Source organism: Odocoileus virginianus, chromosome 20 (genome assembly GCF_023699985.2).
Source record: "Odocoileus virginianus isolate 20LAN1187 ecotype Illinois chromosome 20, Ovbor_1.2, whole genome shotgun sequence".
Classification (NCBI taxonomy): domain Eukaryota; kingdom Metazoa; phylum Chordata; class Mammalia; order Artiodactyla; family Cervidae; genus Odocoileus; species Odocoileus virginianus.
The window spans coordinates 1,156,460-1,179,138 of record NC_069693.1 but is presented as its reverse complement, the minus strand read 5'-3'; the positions used below and the strand labels follow the sequence as shown (position 1 = coordinate 1,179,138).

Sequence of the window (22,679 nt, the reverse complement as noted above, 5' to 3'; positions counted from 1 at the left end):
GTCTTTCCCCTTGTATTTGCATCATCCAGGTCCCATACACTTGTTCATTTTGGAAGTGGAGTGGGGAGCTCTTATTTGTCCACAGCTGGATATTAATTTCAACTCAACCAAGTAGGCCCAAAGGGCTGCTGTACAGTATCACCCTGTGGGAGTGCATGATGCTAGTTCAAGTGATACCAGGAATTTGTTCTGTTCGACTTCAATTTTGATGGCTGTTTCCAGGACCACACCTTATTTCTCCTTTTTTTTTTTCCTCCATTCTTAATAGTGCTGACTTAATTCTGCATTGTGGTTCTTCTACTTGTAGTTCAACCTGTGGCTAATCCTTGTATCTCTGAATCTCTATCACTCATTTTCCTCCCTGCTTTATCTGTTCATTCTGTAACATTGGCCCATATATTTTCTATAATCAAACATATACCCGTTCTTAAAATGTTCCTGACCAAAATCTACTTTTCTGCAGTCCTTTTTTCTTGGCCCTGGAAATGCTCATCTACATTGCAGTCATGTGTTATAGCAGACACAGTCCTGCTGATGTTGTTTGCAACTAATTTATATATAAATTTTTCCTTTTTTTTTGTAATGGCTGCACTGGGTCTTCATTGTGGCACATTGACTTCTCTAGGTTGCAGCTCATGGGCTTGGTTGCCTGTGGCTTGTGGGATCTTAGTTTTCAAACTAGGGATCAAACCCATGTCCTCTGCATTGGAATGCAGATTCTTTACCACTTGACGACCAGGGAAGTCTCTGTAACTGATTTTTTAACTGTCAACAATTAAGTAATTTTTCACCCTGCTTTTCCTCTCTGTGACACATCACATGGTTATCTTTTTTCTCATGTGGTCTTCCCCCATCCTGTGGCCTTTATAGCCCAGTATTGCTCATGATATTGTCATCAAGAAGCCAACTCCCTGTTCTTATAAATAATCACACAGACTTATTCATGAGTTTATCAGACACACACTGATGTGTGGGCTTCCCCCTGCCCCACTAAAGTCAACATGTGCTTCACCAACATTTCTTACTTTTAGGTTGTTGCCATGAAGTGGAGAACGAGAAGACTTCTTTTGAGCAAAATGTTTATTTTCAAAGAATGTCACAGATCAGGACTCCCAGGGCAGATCTATCCTCCAAAAAGGCCCACCCCTGTGAACTATGTGTCCAAATATTGACAGACTTTCTGTACTTGGATGAATGTCAAGGAATACATTCAAAGCAGAAATTACATAGGTCTGGGAAACAGTTGTATGTCAGAACAAACCTTCATCAGCCTCAGAAGCAGTGCATTGGGGAGAAATTCTTCAGAAGAGATGTGGATAGAACTTCATTTGTGATGAGCTGCAAATTCCATGTATCAGGAAAGTCATTAGTTTTCAGGGTGGTTGAGAAGGACTTCTTGACCAGGTCTCAATTTATCCAGCAATGGGCTACTAACACCTGGGAGAGGTCAAGCAGAACTGAGTGTGAGGCAGCCTTTCAGAGGGGAAAAACTTATCCTAACTGGGGAGAAGTTAGCAAGAAGTCACACCTCATTGTATACCAGAGAGTTCACACCAGGGAAAGGCCATATAAATGCAGTGAATGTGGGAAGTCATTTAGCCGAAACTCTACGCTCCTTCAACATCAGAGAATCCACACTGGAGAAGGACCTTATGAGTGCAGTGAATGTGGGAAAACTTTTAATCAACGTTCTGCTCTTCATCAGCATCAGAGACTTCACACTGGTTCAAGGCCTTATAAGTGCACTGATTGTGGGAAATCCTTTGCCGATAATTCCACCTTCATTAAACACAGGAGAATTCACACTGGAGAAAGGCCTTATGAGTGCAGCAAATGTGGGAAAGCATTTTCCCAAAGTTCTTCACTCCTTCGACATCAGAGGGTTCACACTGGGGAAAGGCCTTATGAATGTGGAGAGTGTGGAAAATCATTTAGGCAAAAGCCCAACCTTATTCAACATTGGAGAATTCACACTAGAGAAAGACCTTTTAAATGTGAGAAATTATTTAGCAACAAGTCCCATCTCACTGAACACCAAAGAGTTCACAGTAGAGAAAGGCCATATGAGTGTGGGGAATGTAAGAAATTCTTTAGCAAGAGGTCCCACCTTATACACCAGAGAGTTCACACTGGGGAAAGGCCATATAAATGCAATGAATGCGGGAAATCATTTAGCCAGAACTCTACGCTCCTTAAACATCAGAGAATCCACACTGGAGAAAGGCCTTATGAGTACAGTGAATGTGGGAAAACTTTTAATCAACGTTCTGCTCTTCATCAGCATCAGAGACTTCACACTGGTTCAAGGCCTTATAAGTGCACTGATTGTGGGAAATCCTTTGCTGATAATTCCACCTTCATTAAACACAGGAGAATTCACACTGGAGAAAGGCCTTATGAGTGCAGCAAATGTGGGAAAGCGTTTTCCCAAAGTTCTTCACTTCTTCGACATTGGAGAGTTCATGCTGGAGAAAGGCCTTATGAATGTGGAGAGTGTGGAAAATCATTTAGGCAAAAGCCCAACCTTATTCAACATTGGAGAATTCACACTAGAGAAAGACCTTTTAAATGTGAGAAATTATTTAGCAACAAGTCCCATCTCACTGAACACCAAAGAGTTCACAGTAGAGAAAGGCCATATGAGTGTGGGGAATGTAAGAAATTCTTTAGCAAGAGGTCCCACCTTATTATACACCAGAGAGTTCACACTGGGGAAAGGCCATATAAATGCAGTGAATGTAGGAAATCATTTAGCCAAAACTCTACACTCCTTCAACATCAGAGAATCCACACTGGAGAAAGGCCTTATGAGTGCAGTGAATGTGGGAAAACTTTTAATCAGTGTTCTGTTCTTCATCAGCATCAGCGACTTCACACTGGTTCAAGGCCTTATAAGTGCACTGTTTGTGGGAAATCCTTTGCTGATAATTCCACCTTCATTAAACACAGGAGAATTCACACTGGAGAAAGGCCTTATGAATGCAGCAAATGTGGGAAAGCGTTTTCCCAAAGTTCTTCACTCCTTCGACATCACAGAGTTCATTGGAGAAAAATCTTACAAGAAAATTTGAGAAGCTGATTAGCCCAAGCTGTTTTTCAACGTTAGAGAACTCACACTGGATCAAAGCCATGTGTGAGTGCCATGAGTGTTGAAAGTACTTTGCAAAAAGCTTCAGATTCATTAAACACTTCAGTGTTTATACTGCAGAAAGGCATTATATTGTAGGAAATGTCTGAATTCCTTTACCTACAACTCTAGTCTCATAGAACACCATAATGTTCACACTGGATAATAGCCTTGCAGATGTGACTAATGTGGGAAATTTTTTTTTATCTGAAACTCTAGCCTCATTACATACTGGAGAGTTCACAGACTTCACTCTTATTTCATTGAATACCACAAAGTTCAGAAACAAGAGTTGTACAGGGATGAATTATTGGTCAGTATAACACTAGGGAGATCCCTTATGAGGGTGTTGACCTCATACATGCAATAAACCACTTATATTCCAGGTTTATGGGAGCTTCAGTGCAATTCTTAACCTGCCCAGAACCCTTACCAGATTTATGTCATTGCCAGTTCCATAGCAAAAGCCATTTCACCACTGTTGTATGGCCAGGTGTTCATGATGTACAGTTTTGAACCACCCTGAGTCCAGGGAAGAACACTTTGATGTTGTCCCATTTATGGGAGCCTTTGTAATAAGTCTGAGCACTCATTCCTTTCTAATTCTTTTGATGGGTTACATCTCTGAGTTGACCTATTTTTGTTCTAGGCTACTATGCTGGTGACTTGCAAACTGAGCCTACTTTTCTCAGTGTCTATTGTGACTCCTGTGATGAGATTTTCCTCCCCTTCATGCCTCAAGCCCAGGAATAGTCTGTGTCCCATTGTACTGGTTTGTGTGAAAAATGAAGACCTTACTCTTTTTTAACAGCTCAGCTTTTTATTGAATATGTTACTAAAGAGATTTAGTCCAAAAGGCCCATGTCATCACCAGATTCTTCTTTCTTTGCTTTTACTTTCTTCTCCTCAGCTGGGGCAGCAGTGGTGGATGGGGCAAGACCTCCTGCTGGTGCAGCAGGTCAGGTCCACCAGCCCCCACATTGCAGATGAGGCTTCTGATGTTGACATTGGCCAAAGCCTTTGCAAACAAGCCTGGGCAGAAAGGCTCCACATTTACACTGGCTGCTTTAATGAGGGCATTGATTTTACCCTCCATGACGATGCAGAATGACGGCAGAGTAGATGCAGGTGAGCTCTGAGATGGAGGCCATGGTGAGGACGAGTGCTAGGTGGGGGCTGCCAGGCACGGTGCTAGTCACCGGATGAAGTGAGGGCCTCACCCCCAAATGGCAGGTTCCTCAGAAGAACTGAGCACCTTAGCAGCAGAGGAGGAAAAAGCAAGACCTTACTCTTAAGTCCCTTCAATCTTGGGATTTTATTCACTGTGGTGACTTGAAAACAACTGGGTTCTAGCAGCAATCAGGGTTGAAAAGCTTTTTTGTGGAATTGCACACTCTGTGCCTCAGAGAGAACAGTATGCTGTGAGTGTACCTCTTTCTAGTTTTGTCCTAGTTGCCATTGCTGCCCAGGGCCTCCAAGAAAAGACTGCAGGGATTTGTGGTTCTTTTTTGCAGCCTGGATGCATTGGTATTTTATTGGTTCAGATGTCAGTCTTTAGATGGGCAGTTGTGATACCTTTGCTGCTTCCTAAATCAAGGAAATTTTCTTGTTCATGGGGTCATGGATTATGTCCAGTCAGTAAGAGAAGTCTGTTCCCTAGGTCCTGTAGTGGAGCCATGTATCCTCATGTCTAGAATTCCAGATAGTGGCAGCATAGATTATACAGTCGTACAGGCAGGGGGAATCACCTGTTAAAGGAACACTGGATCTGTAGGGAGGGGAAAAGGCTGCCACAAGTTTGTGGAAATGTGCCTGTACTGAAGGGGCCTCTGCAGTATTCCAGTTACTACCTGTGAAGGATGAGCCAGTGCAGAAATTGTCATGGCATCGAGAACTATGTATCTTTTATAGGGAGGCTGTTGTGAGATGAAAAAATTATCAGTGGTTTTGTAGTATCTATGTGATTTCACTTCAGATGTGTTGCTGTGCAGGAAAATGAGGATAGTGAGGATGTGCTCTCCCCACTGTAGCCCCCCCCCCCTGCATTCCTATTGAATTTTGGGGGGATTTCCTAGCAATTCAGTAGTTAGGGTTTGGCACTTTCACTGTTGAGGGCTTGGGTTCAGTCTCTGGTACAAGCTGCAACCAAAAAAATATTTAAAAATTCTTTGGGGAAGTTTCTGGTTTTTTCCTAACAAAAAAGATAGTGAAACAGCAAAAACTTATGTTGGAATTTTATTCATTTTTCAGTGATATGACCTCTCTGCTATGAAAATAATTGTTCTTTAATGTGGGAGTATTTCATAAACACTTTGTGTACTGTACACAATGCAGTAGCCACATACAGCATATACTTTTAAAGTTTAGTCATTAATATTCTTGCTCACTTAAAAAAAATTTTTTATTATACTATGTGCCAGTCTATGCTGTACACACACAGTGAGTCAGTTATATGCATATATACATTCTTTTTTTTTTTTAATATTCTTTTCCACTATGGTTTATCACAGAGTATTCAATATAGTTCCATGACCTTGTTTCTTGATTAGTTCTTAAATCTAGATACTCAACATTTTTAAGCCATGATTTGTAGCTCTGAATAAATAGGCTTTGAGTGTTCTCATTTGGTTGGCCATCTTTATTTCCACAAGTCTAAGTAAGTGTAGTCAAAATTCTATGTTATGAATTGATTTGAAATAGTTTTTGACTATGTGATTATACAAGTATTCATTTTATACAGCATTTAGTCTGTTGTATTTCATTTTCCATTTTAGGTTATTGACATTTTAGCAACAAATGGATCTAAGATGATGCCTTAACTAACATCTTTCAAGGAGGCATTGTTAGTCAAAATTGCATTTGGAAGCCTCATCACACCATGCATGGAAAGTGGTCCATTGGTTAATCAGAATTTTCTTTTGCTTGTGAGTAAACAATACTGTAGGATCCACTTAGGGGGACTTGGCTATAGATAATTTATGAATAAGTTAAAGCTTTCTCACTGGTGAAACCACCTAAATCCTGCCCCCTTTGTGTTACTTACATCCCACCTTTCTTTTCTTTTCCTCTTCTCTGATAAGCTGGTTGGAGTAGCTCAGTGTCCTTTTTGTGTGTGTGTGCTGAACCATGTGGCTTGCTAGATCTTAGTTCCTTGACCAGGGGTCAAACCTGTGCCCCCTGCAGTGGAAGCAAGTCTTAATCACTGGACCACCAGGGAAATGCCACTCAGTGTCCCCTGAATTTGCAATTTCCACATGGAGGAAACCCTCCATGTATATTCAGCATGGTTGTGTTCAAATCTCTGGCATTGTCAAAGACTTACTAAATCCCAGGTTGGAAAAGTTTATTAGAACATTCATTTCTCTTCTGTGTGCACACAGTCCAGGCAACTTGTGACTGAGACAAGAAAAACAACATTGGTTGAAAAATCTTAGACCTTTCCTGAAAAGGCTTTGAATATTAATAAATCTTGTAGACTTTAAAGGTTAAAAATAATACAAACCCCCCTTTAAAAAAAGTTTTTAAAAAGGACACTAGAAAATGTAAGAAATTATACTAAGCTAGTAAAGGAAAGATAAATATTAGGCTTATAATGGTTTGGATGGAGTCAGCACGTTACATTGCTAAACATAATCTTGCTCAAAGTTGTTTTCTCAAAAGTTTAAAAGGTATAATTTCTAATAATGGTTTCCCCTTATAGGTTACCAGGTGAGAAGAAACAGGAGACTCTCAGAGCTTTTACATAATTTGAAGTGTCTTTAAGCATTTGATTTGTGTATATAGATATTTATAAATATATTTTTGAAAGTTTCTATAGTAGCCCTACCAGGATGACTTTTTGAACAAATAACACTTCATAATTTTAATTTTAAAACAGAAACTACATTTTCTACCATGGAAAAAATATTATCACATTATTGTAGTTTATAGAAGACTAAAATTTAGTATCTAAAGATTTGAAACTTATGAATATACTACACTGGGTTTATGGGTCAGCTAACTTGTTAATATTTCCACAAATAATTGTATCTGCTCAGTTCAGCATCTTAATGAGAAGGGCCCTTCATTCTCTTTCCACCCTTTATCTCAGCTACCTGAATGCTCACGCCCCTTCACATACTTGTCCTTCATATGTACTTTTCTCTCTCTGGAATATTCTTCCCAACACTCTACACTTAGTAAATCACCAAAAAATAATCATTGCAAACATTTAAAAAATAGCTTCAGAGAATTTCCCCAGAGACTTCAGGTAAAATTCACTGAAGTGGTGGTATGGCTGTTTCTGCTTGTCCTGAGCTATGTAAGGGGTGTAAGGACAATGCTTTCCTCCCAGAGGAAATAAATGAACCATAGTTGATCAATGTTTTACACCTAGTTTGTGCTTATGATGAATGGCATCTGTCATTATTCTTGTTTTCTTGCCAGAAAAAAATCCCATGGACAGAGGAGCCTGGCTTAGTGACTAAACAGCAACAACAATAGAACCTTACATCTTGAGCTTCCCTGGTGGCTTAGTGGTAAAGGATCCTAACGTGATGCAAGAGACTTGGGTTGAGAAGACCCCTTGGAGAAGGAAATAGCAACCCATTCCACTATTCTTGCCCGGGAAAGCCCAGGGACAGAGGAACCTGGTGGGCTACATTCCATGAAGTATCAAAAGAGTTGGACATGACTTTCTGACTTAACTTAGATCTTGAGGTACAAAGACATTATGCAGTAGCTGCAGCATGTGAGCTCAGTAGTTGTGGCGCACAGGTTTAGTTTCACTGAGGCACGTGGAATCTTCCCAGACCAGGGATCGAACCTGTGTCTCCTGCATTGGTAGGTGGATTCTTAACCGATGCTCCACCAGGTAAGTCCCAAGAACCCTTACATTTTAAAAACAGTCTGAAGAGTTTATACATTAAAATACATGCTATCTGGGATTCAGTTCACTTCAGTCGCTCAGCCGTGTCCGACTCTTTGCAACCCCATGAACCGCAGCATGCCAGGCCTCCCTGTCCATCACCAACTCCCGGAGCTTATCGAAACTCATGTCCATTGAGTCAGTGATGCCATCCAAGCATCTCATCCTCTGTCGTCCCCTTTACAGGTGAAATAATATAGTAAGGTGGGTGGGGTAGATGAAACAAGACCAACCATGAAATAGCAAATAGTGCCGAAACATTGCAAAATACTGCAGCCATTGTCGCATGTCAAAATGGCATTTTTTTTGTTCTCTTTTTGAGATTGACATCAGATTCAGAAAGGAATATATGTGAGGATATGAAGTAAGATAATAGATGAAAGTATTGCTCAATGAATTGGACAGTGTCAGTTTGGTTCAGTTCAGTCTCTCAGTTGTGTCTGACTCTGCAACCCATGGACGGCAGCATGCCAGGCCTCCCTGTCCATCACCAACTCCTGGTGTTTTCCCAAACTCATGTCCATTGAGTCAGTGATGCCATGCAACCATCTCATCTTCTGTCATCTCCTTCTCCTCCCGCCTTCAATCTTCCCCAGCATCAGGGTCTTTTCAAATGAGTCTGCTGTTCACATCAGGTGGCCAAAGTACTAGAGCTTCAGCATCAGTCCTTCCAATGAATATTCAGGACTGATCTTCTTTAGGATGGACTGGTTGCATCTCCTTGCAGTCCAAGGGACTCTCAAGAGTCTTTTCCAACACCACAGTTCAAAAGCATCCATTCTTCAGTGCTCAGCTTTCTTTATAGTCCCAACTCTCACACCCATACATGACTACTGGAAAAACCATAGCCTTGACTAGATGGACCTTTGTTGGCAAAGTAATGTCTCTGCTTTTTAGTATGCTGTCTAGGTTGGTCATAACTTTTCTTTCAAGGAGTAAGTGTCTTTTAATTTCATGGCTGCAGTCATCATCTGCAGTGATTTTGGAGCCCTCCAAAATAAAGTCTGCCTCTGTTTCCACTGTTTCCCCATCTACTTACCATGAAGTGATGGGACCATGATCTTAGTTTTTGAGCTTTAAGCCAACTTTTTCCACTCTCCTCTTTCATCAAGAGGCTCTTTAGTTCTTCACTTTCTGCCATAAGGGTGGTGTCATCTGCATATCTGATGTTATTGATATTTCTCCCAGCAACTATAAAGGCAGGATTTCTGTTGTCTTGGGAATCGTTGTCAGAGACCTATCTTTGTATTCCTTCCTCAACGTGGCGCAGCATCCTTTTCCTTATCTACACTTTCGTGTACAGATGTACAGTGCACTATTGTTTATTAGCTTCAGTTTCCACTGTCTCCATTCTGTGTCTAAGTGACTCGGCTTAGGTCATTTGGGATTTTTGTTTGGTTGGACGTGCTGTGAGATTTGTGGGACCTTAGTTCCCTCATCAGGGATTGAACCACGCCTCCTGCCGTGGAAGGGAGGAATATTAATCACTGAATCGCCTGGGAAGTTCGGGGATGCATTTGGATTGATGGATTTGAGAGCATCTGGAAAGGTACTCTTAGCCTCTAGGAACACGCTGAGCTTCGAAGAATTTGAAAAACTGTCTCCAAACACTTGGGTGATCAGTTACAGATAGTAATCCTCAAACATCTGAATGCATTCTCTTTAAGAAGCAACGCCCCACCTCAGTCTCTGATTTCGGTTGTTATTTGAGCAAACCTCACAGTGTAGCTTCGCCTTTTCTCCTGCAAGTCAGGGATCACTCAAACGACCTTGGCTCGTGGATCTGTGGGAAATACATTACCCAGGCGGCTGTGCGATGGGCGGCTGCGACGATCAGCCAATTAGGACGAAAAGAAGCCGCATTTTCTTGTGAAGCAATAGTTTCTGGGCGGGACTTCCGGTGGCGACGCTAAGAGCGTTATTTTGAATGTGCTCGAGTTTTTTCATAATTCAAGCGCTTCGGTTACTTGTGCTGGGAAGCGGGGATGAGACTGAGAAGATACCAGCTGCAGAGAGGCGGGTGTGAGGCCCGGTGACTCCGCCCAGGGTGTGCCGCGCCAAGACTGGGAGAGGCCCCGCCGGGCGGGGTACTGCAGCCGCTCCCGGTCCCGCTCCGCCCACAGAGTCCAATGGCGGCGGCACTAAGGGACCCGCCTCAGGTAAACGCTGGTCCCCTTGGGCCCTCACCGCCCTCATCCCACCAGACACTAAAGCCCCGAGCGTCGGGGGGAGTCGGCGGCGCCTGTTCACGTGCCCGCAGCCCAGTCCTCGGGATCCAGGCCGGTGAGGCCGACTTGGGTGGGGGCTCTGTGTCTGTGAATGCGCATGGGAGAGGGTGACGGGCGGAGGGACCTGCAGGCGCAGAGATTTGGAGGTGGTACTGATCAGGGACTTAGGTATAGCAATTCTCCACCCTCCTAGCAATTTCTGATAGGAGCAAGTTGCAGCTGGGCCAGTCAAGGTTGCAGTGTTGCTGCGAGAAAGGTTGGCCATTTATGGAAACTTCCTGGCATCCCAGTGGTTAGGATTCCGCCTCTCATGGCTGCGGGGCCCCAGTTCAATCCCTGCTTGGGGAACTAAGATCTCACAAAGTACCACCGTGCGGCCAGAAAAAAGAAAGGACCATTTATTTCACAGGTAATAGAGGGTTTGAATCGCAAGCGGGAAGTGATCGCATGCAGACCAAAATAGGCTCCCTCTGACTGCAGAGAAGAAAACAAAGTAGGAGAGGGAGGAAGGAGACAGGAAGCACAGAAGTATTAATTGTAATAGCCTCGGTGTGTATTGATGGACCAGAGAGACTACCTTGGATTTGTGAAAAGTGATTGAATTCTGGATCAATTTTTTGAGAAGGTGTTATCGAAATCGCAAGTCCTTGTGCCCCACACACAGTCAGGCCCATCCATACTAAAACAGAGTTTGAAACAGAGGTTTATTACAGATTTGTACAAGGAGATGGGTGGCTCATGCCCTATGAGCCCCAAAATTACTGAAAGCTTTCAGCAAGGCCCTTTAAAAGCAAAAGGTGAGGTATGGGCGTAGTTAGTTGTTGTAGATTTCCCATGTCAGATCCTTTGTTCTTGGGATCAGCTCATGGTCAGGTAAGGATGTTCCTGTAAGTCTCTACCAGATGAATGTTATTCTTTGTCCTGACAAGGAAGAGCAAAGTCCCAAGGCACAACTTTCACCCCCCAATGTCCCAGTCCTAGCTAAGAGGAGGCAGATTGCAGTTGGCAGCTCCTTCAAGGCCAGGTCCCCAGACTTGCCCAGCTGTCATCCCTGAGGGAGCCAGGCACCCAACCCAACTGGCCCTCAGTCTCCTCAGGTCAGTTCAGTTGCTCAGTCGTGTCTGATTCTTTGCGACCCCATGGATTGCAGCACGCCGGGCTTCTCTGTTCATCACCAACTCCCAGAGCTTACTCAAATTCATGTCCATTGAGTCATGATGCCATCCAGGCATCTCCTCCTCTGTTGTCCCCTTTTCCTCCTGCCTTCAGTCTTTCCAGCATCAGGGTCTTTTCCAGTGAGTCAGTCTTTCGCATCAGGTGGCCAAAGTATTGGAATTTCAGCTTCAGCATCAGTCCTTCCAACGAATATTCAGGACTGAATTCCTTTAGGATTGACTGGTTTGATCTTCTTGCTATCTAAGGGACTTTCAAGTCTTCTCCCAACACCACAGTTCAAAAGCATCAATTCTTCAGCACTCAGCTTCTTTATAATCCAACTCAGACTCCTCAGGCTGCCCAAAAGTGGGAAACCAGTTCTCACAGACTGCAAACCATGCAGACAGCCACTGCTGTTACATCGCAGAGACAGGGATGGGAGAGAGGTTCACTACTGCCTCAAGACCTGGGCCATGGCTAGTAGAGGGCCTTATGAGGGCACTGAAGCCCTGCAGGACATAATCCCCAGCCTGTTTCCTGGACTCTTCAGGTGACCCGCTGGCCTAAGCCTGGTTGTGCTGGAGGGTCTCCAGGAGAAGGCCTGAATCTGCCTCTTAGCTCACTCTCCTCCTGATGATCACCACACCACTGACCCTGGACTGAATCACTTCCCTAACGGTCACTCATTGACAGTTGGTTGCTTGTGGGGAGGGTCCTCTGAGGCACTGACCAATGGCTGAGCAAGACTTGTTGCCTAGTTACAGGGTGCGGAGTAACGAGGCACAGCCATGGCTGCCTGCTAACGGCTCTTCTCATCCTGCTCTGTTACAAAGGGACATATAAAATTGTGGGTGTTGTTGGTGACAGGAGAAAAGCAATTATAAGTGATGACCCTTGGGATTTTGGCCCTAGTAGACAAAAGGATGGAAGACCCATCAACTGGATGGGGACCTTAGCATCAGGTTAATTTTCCTTGGAAATATTATGAGTTTGTTTTGGCTCTCTGAAGAGTCTGAAATGTTTCAGAGAAGACTGAGTGTAGGCAACATGGGCATTTGACTAGGCAGGTCTGGAAAACTGGGGAACGTGTTCAGGAATGGAAATTTTCAAAAGATGACCGTTGTGTGGACACAGGTGGAGCTGTGGATCACATTTAGGAGGGGAATGCAGGTTGCAGTGGCCATGTTATTAGTAGGTCAGAAAGACTAGGGTGTGTGCTAAGGAGTAGTTCTTTTGCTCAGGGTTTGTACGGCATTGCAAACCCAAGTGAAGTAGAGAAGTAGCAGTGGGACCCATGTAAGAGAGGTCAACTTGGCAGGCGGCCAAGGCTTCAGTGGGGTGAATGGAGTCTGAGATATGGCTGAGGACACGCAGGAGTAATTGAGACGAGAAGGCAGTAAGGCTGGGGCTGCTTCTCATTTAGTACTATATGACTTCTCCAGAATGTCGCAATGAACTTTGACAGGGTCTGGGATGTTTTAGTCTTGCTAGTGGATAAGGTCTGGGGCAGACGTCATTTGTGAGTCGCTATGACTGGAGGGGAGATTTTTAGGGCTGGATTTTTTTTTTACAAAGGTTGAGTGGAGAGAGGAGCCTTGTGGCTGTTGAAGGGGCAAAGCTGGCAGTAAAGAAGTTGAAGAGAGTTATGGGAATGTGAAAATCATGTGTGGTTTTAGGGTGGTGAATATTGAAGGAAGGAGTGGCAGCAGGTGGCAAGATCTTCTAAGCAGAATGTTGCTTAGTCTGGTGTCAGATCCATCAGAGGACTGGGGTTGTAGTGAATCTTCTTTTAATTTCTAAAGCAATCTCTGGATGCCAAGCACCAGGTGTGCATGTATGTTCAGGAAGAATTCTGTGGTGTGGTGCAGGGAGATGTCAGTGCTATGGAAGTGCAACTGTAGAGTCTGAAATTGTGAGAGAATGATGTGCCCACTGAAAGGAAGTGTGAACTGATGGCCTCAGGTTCCTGATGTTGAGTATTTACAGGTGAAGCATGAGCTTATCTTTGGCTGTGTCTGGATTCCCACAATTTGGGAGACTCTAGGGGAATTGCTTGACTGGAGGGACGGGACATTGCACGCCAAGCCCAGAGTTTAGATGGCATCTGTGTGCACAAAATTCTGGAGAAGCCTTGTAGTACCGCTCCCTGCACCCCGCCCAGTTACTGCTGAGGGCTGAACACAGTGAGTAAAGCGGGTGATGGAGAGAGAAGGCATCAGTGGCACCAGTGGAGGATGGGAATGGCATAGGTGTTTGGAGAGATTGTGGATTCTTAGAGAATGTTCAAGGTTTCATTTGTCCCCTTCACCACAGGGTGGTGTGACCTTTCCAGATGTTGCTGTGTACTTCTCCTGGGAGGAATGGAGGCTCCTTGATGAGGCTCAGAGACGCCTGTATCTGGATGTGATGCTGGAGAACTATGCACTTATATCCTCACTGGGTAAGACTCAGCCTCCCTACTAACCTGGGCTGGCCTCTGTATCCTGCCTCACGCCCCAGAAGGTGCTCTGTCCTCACATGGAGGCACTGCTTGCTCCCCCAGTGTTCTGGGTAGTTGTGGTAATTAGGGCTGGGGTGTTTGCGCTGCCCTTTTTCTCCTCTGCAGCCGTAATACCTGCTATACTGCACTGTCACAGGGAAGGATTTGTGGATCATAGTCTTGCAATAAGGCCTTTGGGTGCAGCTTGCTCGCCCTTTCCCTTAATGGGTCAGTGTGTCCAGATCCATGCAGTTTCTGTGGCCCCTCCTTTAGCTGGCAATTCTGTTCCTGCTTGTTTATGGAATTGCAGCCATTGTCATGGGGACTACTTACATGAGCATTGGCTACTGTTGATCTCTCCTATATAGTTCTTTTTATGATGTTTAGACCTCTTATTTCCGTTTCATCCTGTCGTCCCAACTTTATTGAGGTATAACTAATAAAATTATATGTACTTAATATATATAATGTGATGATTTGATATATATATATATTACGAAACAATTATCACCATGAAATTTATTAACACACCTATCACCAGACATAACTTTTTTTCTTTTGTGTGTGTGAGAATACTTAGGATTTGTTAGCAAATTTCCAGTATACAATATTAATGACTGTAGTCACTATTATGCACTTTCGGTTCTTAGAACTTACTCATAACTGGAAGTGTTTTTGACCATCTCCCTGTTTTCCTAGCTCTCAGTATTTGGCGTTCTACTTTATGCCTCTCTAAGTTTGACTTTTTTAAAGATTCTATATTTAATACAGTATTTGTTCATCGCTCTGTGGCTTATTTCATTTAGCATAATGTCCTCTAGCCTCCTGATTTTTGCAAGTGGCAGTTTTTCCTTTTTCTTGTCCAAATATTCCTGCACACATAATCGTGGGAAAGTTGGTGCATGTTTGTGTGTATACCGTATTTTCTTTATCACTTCATCCAGTAATGAACACTTTAAAATGTTTCTGTATCTTGGCTGTTTTGAATAATGCTGCAATGAATATGCACGTGAACCTGTTTCATGAAGATACTGGTTTTGTTCCTTGGGATGTATACCCAGAAGTGGGTGTGTTTGATCATATGGTAGTTCTACTTTCAATATTTTGATGAGTATTTGTGGTATTTTCCATTACTATGTTAATTTACATTCTTTGCAACCATGTGCAGTGGTTCCCTTTTCTGTGTATCCTTGCTAGCATGTTACCCCTCATATTAAAAAAAAAATTATTTTTGGCTGCACTGGGTCTTGTTGCTGTGTGTGAGGTTTCTCTAGTTGAGGTCAGTGGGGGCTACTCTAGTTGTGATGCATGGGCTTCTTTTTTTTTTTTAATTTTATTTATTTATTTTAATTGGAGGCTAATTACTTTACAATATTGTAGTGGGTTTTGCCATACATTGATATGAAGCAGCTATGGGTGTACATGTGTTCCCCATCCTGAACCCCCCTCCCATCTCCCTCCCCATCCCATCCCTCTGGGTCATCCCAGTGCACCAGCCCTGAGCACCCTGTCTCATGTATCAAACCTGGACTGGTGATCTATTTCACATGTGGTAATATACATGTTTCAGTGCTGTTCTCTCAAATCATCCCACCCTCGCCTTCTCCCACAGAGTCCAAGAGTCTGTTCTTTACATCTGTGTCTCTTTTGCTGTCTCGCATATAGGGTCATCGTTACCATCTCTCTCAATTCCATATATATGCGTTAATGTACTGTATTTGGTGTTTTTCTTTCTGACTGACTTCACTCTGTATAATAGGCTCCAGTTTCATCCACCTCATTAGAACTGATTCAAAGATGCATGGGCTTCTAATTGCAGTGGCTTCTTCTGTTGTGGAGCACAGGCTCTAGGGCAAGTGGGCTTCACTAGTTGTGGCGCATGGGCTCAGTTGCCCTGCAGCATATGGAATCTTTCTGCACCAGGGATCAAACTTGTATCCCTTGCATTGGCAGTTGGATTCTTTACTACTGGACCACCCTGGGGGGCCGGGGGGCCTTTTTAATTTTTTTAAAGATTCATTCATTTTTGGCTGTGCTGAGACTTCATTGCTGCATTTGGGCTTTCTCTAGTTGCAGCAAGCAGGTCAACTTAGTTGCTTGACCAGGGTTTGAACCTGGGTCATTGCAGTGAAAGCACTGAGTCCTAACCATCAGATCTCTAGGGAATTCCCCTAGCTTTTTTTTTGTTCTGTTTTGTTTATTTTATAATAATCCTTTGGCTATCTGCTAGGTTTTGTGGTTTTATATATAAATTGTCAGATTTTTTGTTCTATTTCTGTGAAAAATGTCCTTGGGATTTCTATTGAGATTGCATTCAATCTGTAGGTTGCTTTAGGCAGTATGGACATTTTAATAATGTTAATTCATCCAGTCAGTGAGCATGTAATATCTTTCTGTTTGTATCTTTTTCAGTCTTTCAACAATGTCTTAGAGTTTTTCATGTATAGGTCTTCATCCTTCTTGGTTAAATATTCCTAGGTATTTTTTGTTGTTGGAATTGTAAATGGGATTGTTTTAATTTTTTTGCTCGCTCACTATTCAGGTTTAGAAGTTGAACTGTTTTTTGTATGTTGATTTTGTACCCTGCAACTTTGTTGGTTATTTCTAATAGATTATTGGTGGAGTCCGTCAAGTTTTCTATGTGTAAAACCATGATATCTGCAAATAGTGAAAGTTTTACTTTTGCCTTTCCATTTTGGATGCCTTTTTTCCCCCTTGCCTGACTGTTCTTTGCTAGGACTTTCGATGTTACATCAAATAAGGGTGGAGATAGTGGACATCCTTTTCTTGTTCCTGATTTTAGAGAGATAGGTTTTGACATTTCACCATTGAGCTTGATGTCAGCTGAAGGATTTGCCATCTATGACTTTTATTATGTTGAGGTATGTTCCTTCTTTACCCACTTAATTCAGAGTTTTTATCATAAATGGATGTTTAATCTTGTCAAAGGCATTTTCTGTATCTATTGAAATGATTAAATGGTTTTAATCCTTCATTTTGTTTATGTGGTATATCACATTGATTGATTTGTAGATGTTGAACTATTCTTGCATCTCTGGACTAATCATGATGTATGATTCTTTTAATGTGGTGTTGTATTTGGTTTACTAGTATTTTGTTGAGAATTTTTGCATCTGTGTTTATCAGAGATGCTGTCCTATAATTTTCTCTATGTTGTCTTCATCTGGTTTTGGTGTCTGGTGATGTTGCCATTGTAAAATGAGCTAGGAAGCATTCCTTTCTCCAATATTTTGGAAGAGTTTGAAAAGGGTAGGTATTTAATCTTTTTTGAATTTTTGGTAGAAGTCACCTGTGAAGCCAAGATTTTTATTTTCCTATATATGCATACAGTAAGCAGTTATTGCTCTAAGTTTCCCTCTTTGAACTACCAAGGTATTTTTAAATTTCTTTTGAGATCGTTTATTTTTCCATGATTCTGTTGTTTAATTTCCACATGTTTGTGAATTTTCCCAGTTTCCTACTTGTTACTGATTTCTTCCTTCAATCCATTGTGGTCAGCAAAGATAGTTTATATTATTTCAATCTCCTTAAATTTGTTAGACCTGGTTTTATAATCTATAACATATGATCTGCTCTGGGCAGTGTTCTGTATGCAGTTGAGAATGTGTATTCTGCTGAAGTTGGACGTTTTGTATATATGTCCATTTGATCTAAAGTATGTGTTCAAGTCCAAAGTTTTCTTACTGAATTTCTGTCTGGATGATCAACCTATTGTTGAAGGGAGAATGTTGAAGTCTCTAGCTCTTTTTTTTTTTTTTTCCAAATTGTATTTATTTATTTGATTGTGTCAGATCTTAGTTGCAATACACAGGATCTTCTTTGTTTCATCATTTGGAATCTTTTGTTGAGGCACATGGACTCCCTAGTTGTGGCTCATGGGCTTCAGTATTTACAGCACGCAGGCCCTCTGTTGTGGTGAGCTGCTCTGGAACTCACGGGCTCAGAAGTTGTAGCATGCCAGCTCAGTTGCTCAGCAGCATGTGAGATCTTAATTACCTTACTAGGGATCGAACCCCTGTCCCCTGCCTGGCAAGGTGAATTCTTAACCACCAGACCACCAGGAAAGTTCTATGAAATCCTTTGTTATTGGGTTGTTGTTTCCGCTTTCAGATTGGTTAATATTTGATGCAGACATTTTCATGCTACAATGTTCAATGCATATACGCTAGCCATTGTTATAGTCCCTTGATTAACTTTTTTTCATCATTATATCATGAACTTCTTTGTATTTTGTGGCAGTTTTTCACTTAATGTTTGTTTTATCTGAAGCTATACAGTACTTTTTTTTCTCCTTTTTTTTTTTTTAGCTATACAGTACTTATGCTGACTTTCAGTTTTCCATTTGATGGAGTATCTTTATGTTGCCTTCATTTTGAACTCTGTGTGTCCTTAGTACTGATGTGAGTCTCTTTTTGACAATATAAGATTCAGTCTTGTTCTTTTATTAATTTGGTTGCTGTTTTTGTTTTAAGATTTTGATGTGGACCATTTTTAAAGTCTATTGAATTTGTTACAGTATTGTTTCTGTTTTCTGTTTTGTTTTTTTGACAGAGGCATGTGGGATATTAGCTCCCTAGCCAGGGATTGAACCCACACTCCCTGTATTAGAAGGTGAAGTTTTAACCACTGGATCTCCAGGGAACTTGTGGCCACTGTTTGTTGTTTTCTGACTGTTTTGTTGTTGATGCAGATGCAAATTTGTGATGAGCTTGACCCTTCCCCGTAGTCAATAGTACTTGACGTGCATTTCTTTCTGTTCAGGTTGCTGCTGTGGAACAGAGAATGCAGAGGCGCCTTCTGAACAGATCACTTCTCTAGAAATGTCACAGGCTAGGACCACGAAGGCAGCTTTGTCTTCCCAGAAGATGCACCCATGTGAGACCTGTGGTCCAGTCTTGAGAAATGTTTTCCACTTGGCTGAGCACCATGAAACACAGCACGTCCAAAAACTGTTGAGGTGTGGAGCATGTGGGAAACAGTTTTATTTTAGTACAAACTTTCAGCAGCACCTGCAGCAGCACATGGGAGAGAAAACCCTCAAAAGCAGTGGCGACAAGGCCTTGTTTGTGAAGAGCTGCAGCTTCCTTGTGTCACAGAAGCCATTTACATGCAGGGATTTTGAAAAGGACTTCCTGACCATCATGGTTCATCTGCAGCAACAGGCTGTGAAGAAGCCAAACACAGTCACCCAGTGCCAGTCAACCTTACATGGCAGGAAAAGTCATCACACATGGGAAGAATGCAAGAAAGCCCTCAGTCCCCCATGTACACTTGTTCAGGACCAGGGTGTCCGCACTGGAAGACCTTGTTTTGTGTGCAGTGAATGTGGGAAAGCATTCAGGTACAAATCCTCATTTGTTGTGCACCAGAGAGTCCACGCTGGAGAATGGATCCATGTGTGTGGTGAATCTGGAAAATCCTTTAGGCAAAGCTCAACCCTGTGTCAACATCAAAGCATTCATACTGGGGCAGTGCAGTACAAGTGCAGCAAATGTGGGAAATTCTTAAGCCACAAATCTGTCCTCATTTCTCCCCACACATGGCACAGTGGAGAAAATAGTTACGTGTGTGGTGAATGTTCAAAATCTTTTACGTCTAGCTCAGCCCTCACTTACCATCAGAGATCTCACACAGGAGAAAGGCCTTATGAGTGTAGTGACTGTGAGAAATCTTTTGTCTCTAGGCCTGCCCTCAGGTATCATCAGAGATCTCACACAGGAGAACGGCCTTATGCATGCAGTCAATGTGGAAAAACTTTTACCACTAGCTCTAACCTCCATTATCATCAAAGAGTTCACACTGGAGAAAGGCCTTATGAATGTAGTGAATGTGGGAAATCTTTTAACAATAGGTGGGTTCTCATTCAACATCAGAGAGTTCACACAGGAGAAAGGCCTTATGAGTGTACTGAGTGTGGGAAATTGTTTAAATATGGATCCCAATTGAATCAACACCAGAAAGCTCACACTGGTGAAAAGCCTTTTAAGTGCACTGAATGTGGGAAGTCTTTTAACAATAGGTGGACACTCATTCAACACTGGAGAGTTCACACCGGAGAAAGGCCTTTTGAGTGCAGTGAATGTGGGAAGTCCTTTAATCGAAGAAATAACCTCATCTTACACCAGAGAATTCACACAGGAGAAAGGCCTTACGTGTGCAGTGAATGTGGGAAATCTTTTACCTTCAGCTCCAGCCTTCGTTATCATCAGAGAGCTCACACTGGAGAAAGACCTTATGAGTGCAGTGAATGTGGGAAGTCTTTTATTTCTAGGTCTGACCTCCATTATCATCAAAGAGTTCATTCTGGAGAAAGACCTTATGAGTGTAGTGAATGTGGAAAATCCTTTATCCAAAGAAATAACCTCATAATACACCAGAGAATTCACACAGGAGAAAGGCCTTATGAGTGCAGTGAATGTGGTAAATCTTTTACTTGTAGTTCCACTCTGCATTATCATCAGAGAGTTCACACTGGAGAAAGGCCTTACGTGTGCAGTGAATGCGGGAAATCTTTTATTACCACATCCAAACTGCGTTGTCATCAGAAAGGTCACGTTGGAGAAAGGCCTTAAGAGTGCACTGAATGTGGGAAATCTTTTATAGGAAAAATCTAACCCCTTTCAACATCAGAGTTCACACAAAGGCATAGATATGCAGGAAATGTGGTTTCAGCATTCAGTTGAAGGGCACTGGAGGAAACTTTCTGAGGAGCCATCTGTCTGAATTGACTTTCATCCATCTGCGCATGCATAGTGGGAGAATCCCTGGTTATGTGTGAAGCGTGTGTGACTATGTTGCACTCTCCAACCTATCCAGGGTTCTTCCCAGATTTATGTCACTGCCATCTCTGTGGTCAAGGCCATTTCACACCTACCACCTAGCAGGTCCACGTAGTGTGCTCAGGGAAATTTAACTCTGTCCTCCCATATATTGGCCAAATCAGGAGTTTACCTGAGCCCTAGGGGGTCTTTCTCTCCTCTTTGGTGATGTTGGGCATAGACCTAACCCAATATTGATCCATAGAACATCATTTGAGTTTGCTGGTGGCACTCCAACAAAGATGACAGTTTTAAGGGACATGTTGGTGTCATGTGATACTTGTGATGAGTGTGTCCAGCTTGCAAGTCATGGACTCCAGAGCTCAGCTACACATTGCTTTGAACAGTAACAAAGGCCCTACCCTTGAAGTCTTCATTAATCTTGACAGTTTTGTTCCTGTGTAGGGTAGTTTAGAAACTAGTACAGATTTCTAATCTACAGGCAGGAAGGAGGGGAGAAATTTTTATAGGTCTTACATGCTGTACCTGAGGAGGGGCAGCATCATGGCAGAAAATAACTTGGTGATTTTGACCAAATTTGTGTTACTGCCCAGAGCCTCCTAGGAAAGACTGCAGGACTTTCTCTTCATTTGAAGCCTGTATGCTATATTTCTCATGAGTCTCAGATGACTCCTAAGGAAGGGGAGTGGTTCTGAGAACCACATCATTTTTTTCTCTTACTTGGAGTAAAGATCACAGGTGTTTCCACCACTGTTGACGGAATGTCTTCCCCAGGTCTGCAAAGATCCACATTCCTTGATGGCCACAATCCACTGGTTGTCACTGGTTGTAAGAGAACTGTGATAGATACGGAACGGTTATAAGGGGAACCATAATAAGTATGGAAACTCTAGTATATAGTGTAGGAGACTGCAGCCAATTAGATGAAATGTACCTCTTCTAAAAATGTAGCTAGAGGGAATTCCCTGGTGGTCCAATGGTTAGGACTTACCCGCTTTCACTGCCAAGGGCCCTGGTTCAACCCCTGGTTGGAGAACTAAAATCCCATAAACCTCAAAGTGTGGCCAAAATAAAACAAAGTGTAGCCAGCAATGTTTCTGTGACTCTGCAGGATCACAGATCATGCAAATCTCAGGACTTGTGGGCACGCCTATCTTGTGTAGCTGAGGATGTTGTCAGGGAAATTAGTCAGGCTTTGAGGATCACTGTAGCCTCTCAGTGATGTTCACCTCCAGGCCCTTACTACACAGGGAGGAAAAAAGGGAAGAGGTCTCATATTCTGAGGATGTGGCTCTTGGCCTGTGCAGCACTCTTCCTGATGGATAGAAATGTTCATTGCTCCCTGTATTTGCTGCTATTGAGACAAGACTGACCTTCCAGAGGGCATAAGGAGAGAGATGCTGGAGTCAACACAGCGTTTCTCAGCCTATGTTCCATAAAGAGTGGGACATGGGTTTTGTTTGGTTTTTTTCTTGAGCCAATTTTTAAAGCTTTATAAAGATATAATTTATATGTAATCAGCAGCTTATAACTAAAATATACAGTTTTACAAATTTTGACATATGTACAGACCTCTGAAAACAGCATCCTACTCTTGATAATGACCAGATCTGTCATGGTGTGTTTACCTCATGTCTTTTTATAATCTCTTCTTGCTTTCCCACCTCTCCAGGTAACCATTTATTTACTTTCCCTTATAATAGATAACCTTTGCATTTTCTTATATTTATATGATGGGAATAAGCTGTTCTTTTTTTCCCCTGGTTTTCTTTGTTTTATAATTACTTTGAGATATGAGTATCTCTTTTCTGAGCAATATTCTTATCTTTGGGTATGCCACTGTTGACTTACTTATCCATCTCTTTATGGTTCTTTAGGTTATTTCTAGGTTGTGAGTATTGGAAGTAAACCTGTTACAAACATTTGTGTTAGTTTACATGGATGTGTGTTTCTTTGATCTTGTGTCAATAACTTAAACTGGGAT

The 22,679-nt window shown here is 42.4% G+C and overlaps 1 protein-coding gene across 4 annotated transcripts in view; it reads left to right on the top strand.

Moving 5' to 3' along the window:
- LOC110141288 (zinc finger protein 418-like) overlaps positions 1-22,617 on the top strand; it is a 55,727-nt gene extending 33,110 nt beyond the window's left edge. For 3 of the 4 annotated variants that reach the window (XM_070451593.1, XM_020900161.2, XM_020900150.2), the window contains one exon: positions 1,032-3,516. In XM_070451593.1, coding sequence (XP_070307694.1) covers positions 1,032-3,079 — 2,048 coding nt within the window. In that variant the 3' untranslated portion in view covers positions 3,080-3,516. Of the gene's footprint in view, positions 1-1,031; positions 3,517-13,729; positions 13,857-18,677 lie in introns of those variants that run through there. The other variant, XM_070451594.1, reaches the window with a different exon arrangement.
- The last annotated feature ends 62 nt before the right edge of the window (positions 22,618-22,679 follow it).